The sequence below is a fragment of the Portunus trituberculatus genome, chromosome 47, assembly GCF_017591435.1.
Source record: "Portunus trituberculatus isolate SZX2019 chromosome 47, ASM1759143v1, whole genome shotgun sequence".
In the NCBI taxonomy this organism is placed as follows: domain Eukaryota; kingdom Metazoa; phylum Arthropoda; class Malacostraca; order Decapoda; family Portunidae; genus Portunus; species Portunus trituberculatus.
This window is the reverse complement of record NC_059301.1, coordinates 33366797-33371533: the sequence shown is the minus strand read 5'-3', so window position 1 is coordinate 33371533 and position 4737 is coordinate 33366797. Positions and strand designations below refer to the sequence as shown.

The following is a 4737-nucleotide window of genomic DNA, read 5'->3' as shown; positions in this document are numbered from 1 at the left end:
TGTAAACACCGGAAAACCTATGTTTCGTTCTGCCTCTCCCTCGACCGTTGAGTTCTCTGGATTTACTGCTAATGATCACTCCTCCTCTAATGAGGATGATGAAGGGGACACAGTGACTGATCAGCGGTCTGTAAGTGTCCTTCAGCAGTGTTTCACTGTTTGATCTGCTGCAGTCTCTGACGAGACAGCCAGACGTTACCCTACGGAACGAGCTCAGAGCTCATTATTTCCGATCTTCGGATAGGCCTGAGACCAGGCACACACCACACACCAGGACAACAAGGTCAACTCCTCGATTTACATCCCGTACCTACTCACTGCTAGGTGAACAGGGTCTACACGTGAAAGGAGACACACCCAAATATCTCCACCCGGCCAGGGAATCGAACCCCGGTCCTCTGGCTTGTGAAGCCAGCGCTCTAACCACTGAGCTACCGGGCCGGTGTGCCAAGGTGCACGGTCCTGTGGATGCCGTGGCGGTCGAGATTGATGGACGGGTGGCTGACATGGTGAATCATGTTTTTGATAACGGACTGAGAGAGGAGGAGTACAAGGAAATTCTTGAGGATGACACTACCAAGAGACCCAGTAACTGTGAAGCGTTGTCTCCAGTGGAATGTAACGCTCAGGTCTTGGATGCTCTAAAACCTGACGCGAAAAAGACCGACTTCCGTATGAAGGGTGTTGGTAAGGACATTGTTATGGCAGCCACTATTTTGACAAAGTCTCTCACGGTGTTGGACAATTTTGCTCAGAACGGACATCCACAAGTGGCCCAGGAAGTTGGGCTGCTTAATGGTGCTCTCGGCTTGCTGGGCAATGCTCACCATAACCTGACTCGCCGGTTTATCATTAAGAGAGAGATAAACCAGAAATACGCGCACCTCTGCTCAGATAAAGTCCCCATGACTCGATTTTTATTTGGGGATGACGTTTCTCAGGCTGCGATGGATGGATGGATGGATTTTAATTTTAGGCGCTGCAACATCTACGGTCATATGGCGCCTCTACAATAATGTAAAAAGACAAAATTGTTGATAAAAACAACTAAAAGCAATTAAAAGCAATACCAGCTAAAAAAAAAAAAAAAAAAACAATAATATACATAAACCATTAAAATACATATATTAAAATTAAATAAAAATCACAGCTTTGGGAGAAGGCCAGCTTCTCCCAAAAATCTAAAAACATCATGGCCTTGGGCCAGACACTTTGGTCTAAGGACCTTTGAGATATAATAGACACCGCTATCTCTACCGCGACAGCGGTAGAGGTAGCGGTGTCGTAACTCTATCAAACTAGGGCACTCTACCAATAGGTGCCGCACGGTAAGCGGCACCAGGCAGTCATCACAGTAAGGTTGAGGGTCCCTGGTCAACAGGTACCTCTGTGTAAGGTACATGTGACCTATACGCAGTCGCGCCAATAAAGTCTGTAACCCTGCTTTCAAAGGTTTTACATCCAGGTTCCACCCTTATGGACAGCATATGTATGGATTCAAGGGTGAACAACGGCAGTCTTCCTTTCGACTGAGTTCGGATGCAAAAAACTCCAGAGGCCGGGAACGCTCCATGCCCGGCGATAAATAAAGTAAGTCAGCATTTTGAAGCTAGTAGGCTTCAATATTTTGTGAATGAATGGAGCAAACTAGCCAATGATTCTCATATTATGGACATTGTTGCACATTGCCATCTTAACATTAATGTTGATGATATTGGTCTTTTATTTCATGAAAATGTTGAATATATTTTTAATGAGGAGGAAAAAGGCATTATTTGCCAAGAAATATCTCAACTGTTAGATCTTAAAGTCATCAGGGAAACCCAAAGGTTAGAGGGGCAAATTCTTTCTCCCATTTTCTTGCATAAGAAAAAAAGATGGTGGTGTTAGGATGATTCTCAACCTAGAGAAGCTTAATGCACACATTCCCTATCTGCATTTCAAAATGGAAAATTTTGAACAAGCAATCAGGTTGATTAACAAGGGTGATTACATGGCTTCAGTTGATCTCAGACATGCCTATTATAGTATCAAAATAGCTGAGGAGTAGCAGCATTTTCTGTGCTTCAAATGGCAGGGGAGAATTTATCAGTTTACCTGTCTTCCTAATGAGATTGCTGAAGGTCCACACTTGTTCACCAAACTTATGAAACCGGTCTATGCTAAATTGAGGGAGATCGGTCATGTCATCACTAGTTTTATCGATGACACTCTTATTGTCCACAGTACCTTAAGTGGCTGTTTTGAGAGTATAAATGCCATGGTACAAATGCTCAGAAGGCTAGGTTTCTGCATTAATGAGAGTAAATCTATTTTAATACCCACCACACGTTTGGAATATCTGGGTAATGTCGTTGACTCTGAGTCAATGACGGTCACGTTACCTGAACGAAGGAAATGTAAACTTATTCACAGCTGTGAGGAATTATATAGTTGTGGTAGAGCTCGAATCAGGGATGTGGCCCGAGTAATAGGTTTGCTAGTTGCTGCCATTCCTGCTGTTGAGATGGGTAAACTTCATTATAAGAAATTAGAATCTGCAAAGATTTCTGCACTGAAAAAAGTTAAAGGGAATTTTAATAAATGGATGGATATCACTGATGACATGAAAACAGATCTCTTTTGGTGGTTGAACAACATTACAATACAAAACAGAAGAATCTTTCGGAATGGCATGGAATTAGACCTGTATACTGATGCCTCGAACTTAGGTTGGGGAGGCTTTCTGAATGGAAAACAGATTAATGGAAGGTGGACCTTTCTAGAATTGGATTTGCATATTAATGCCAAAGAACATACAGACATATTTTTGACATTGCAGTCATTTACAAGTTATATCAAAGGCAAACATATTTGGGTGTTTTGTGACAACATGACAGCTGTTCACTATGTCAATGAAATGGGTGGCACGAGATCTGCTGTGTGTAATGACATTAGTTTACAAATTTGGGATTGGTGTGAAGAATGAGGCTTGGATTACGTGTTCTCATGTGCCAGGTGCAGTTAATCTCTTGGCTGACGCTGCATCCAGGAAATTCAATGATAGGCATGAATGGAAATTAAATGAGGACATCTTTCAAGAACTTTGCAAAAGATTTGGGGTTCCAAGTATTGATCTTTTTGCATCTAGGCTCAACAAACAGGTGCCTCGCTTTTGTTCGTGGCTACCTGACCCAGAAGCTGAATTTTTCTATGCATTTTCAATTAGTTGGTCACAGTTTGAGTTAATTTATGCTTTTCCCCCATTTGCTTTAATCACAAGATGCCTCCAGAAAATTCGGGCAGAGATGGCACGAGGATGGATGATTGTGCCACTCTGGCCGTCACAACCATGGATGGGTGTGTTAATCAAGATGCTCATCAGGGAGCCACTTCTGATACCGAGGAGAAGGAATGTACTGCGTCAGCCGTCAACACTGGAGGAACACCCCATCATGACTCACACAAGGCTGCTGGCCTGTCTCTTGTCCAGGAACACTTGCGAGAACGTGGAGTATCTTCGGCAGGCACAGACATCATCATGGCCTCATGGAGACCCGCAACCGCAAAGCAGTATCGGCCACACATTACTAGGTGGCTACAATTTTGTGGTAGGAAATGCATCAATCCCTTTAATCCCTCTGTAGCTAATATTGTCAATTTTTTGTCTGAAACCTTCCATAGAGGAGTGGGCTATGATTCTGTTAATACAGCTAGAGGGGCTCTTTCCTCTCTGGGAATAGTAGTGGATGGTTGTCGAGCTGGTAACCATCCGCTTGTTAACAGGTTGTTGAGAGGAGTTTTTAACTTAAGGCCACCTTTACCCAGATTTGCAGAGACCTGGGATGTCCAGCCAATGCTCCAGCACCTGAGAACCATGGATCCATTATCTTCTCTTTCACTAAAGGACTTAACGTTTAAACTTGTCATGTTAATGGCACTCACGCAAGCTGCTCGGATGCAAACGTTGCACTATTGTTGTTGAGTGGCATCCAAATTAAGAAGGACTCTATTTCAGTTTTGTTAAAAGGAAACATAAACAATGTAGGCCTGCCTTCAATGTCAGAATTGTTACTTTCCATGCATACTCAAGTGATAGTAGGCTTTGTGTCTGTGAAACATTGAAGTTCTATATTGCGCAGACTGAACGACTACGCGGTGTTGACAATGGCAGTGAAAGCCTACTTATTAGTTTTATCAAGCCTCACAAGAATGTGTCCCGGGACACCATTGCCCGTTGGATCAGGTCGGTAGTTCATTTATCTGGCATAGACACAGCTAAGTATTCAGCTGGTAGTGTTCAGTCTGCTGCGGCATCCAAAGCCAAAGCCATGAATGTGCCCATTACGCACATCATGGCGAAGGCTGGGTGGTCAAGAGAAACCACCTTTGCTAAATATTATGACAAAGAAATTGTCTCAAGTTGTGATACATTTCAGGAAGCTGTTCTAATGTAGGTTAGAATGTATGGCACAAAAAGTTGAATTATTTCCTGTGTTTATTAAATTTGATAAATTTCTCTTTTTAGTTTCCTTTGTTGTTTAAACTCAGTTATTTAATTACGAAACCACATGGCTTCAAAATCTCATGTGAATGCTTGCTTCGGCAGACAAGTGATTCATGATGTAAAATTAATGAAGTACATGAGACTTACCGCAAGTCAGTTGAGATGTGCTTCAAATTTTATGAAGCGGATCACGTCTGCCGAAGGAGAGCTTTCACATGCCCTCCACTCCCTCCCTACACTGCTGTGTCCTC

At 42.9% G+C, this 4737-nt stretch overlaps 1 protein-coding gene across 3 annotated transcripts; it reads left to right on the top strand.

Annotated features, from left to right (window-relative positions):
* Window positions 1-1428: 1428 nt before the first annotated feature.
* LOC123498111 lies at window positions 1429-4509 on the top strand. Of its 3 annotated transcripts, XM_045245255.1 has the most exons (3): window positions 1429-1590; window positions 3263-3590; window positions 3808-4509. In XM_045245255.1, exons 1-3 carry the CDS (start codon window positions 1540-1542, stop codon window positions 3849-3851), a joined length of 423 nt encoding a protein of 140 aa, XP_045101190.1. In that variant the 5' UTR covers window positions 1429-1539; the 3' UTR covers window positions 3852-4509. The 3 variants fall into 3 exon arrangements, with proteins under 3 accessions (XP_045101190.1, XP_045101189.1, XP_045101188.1); XM_045245254.1 differs by having other exon boundaries at window positions 3263-4509; XM_045245253.1 differs by lacking the exon at window positions 1429-1590 and having other exon boundaries at window positions 2292-3590.
* Window positions 4510-4737: the final 228 nt, after the last annotated feature.

Bases quoted from the DNA above. Each gene is read 5' to 3' on its own strand.
- LOC123498111 (XM_045245253.1), top strand. From the start codon at position 2,889: ATGTCAATGAAATGGGTGGCACGAGATCTGCTGTGTGTAATGACATTA. The intron at 3,591-3,807 runs GTAGGAAATGCA...ACCTTTACCCAG, and splicing joins TAGGTGGCTACAATTTTGTG to ATTTGCAGAGACCTGGGATG.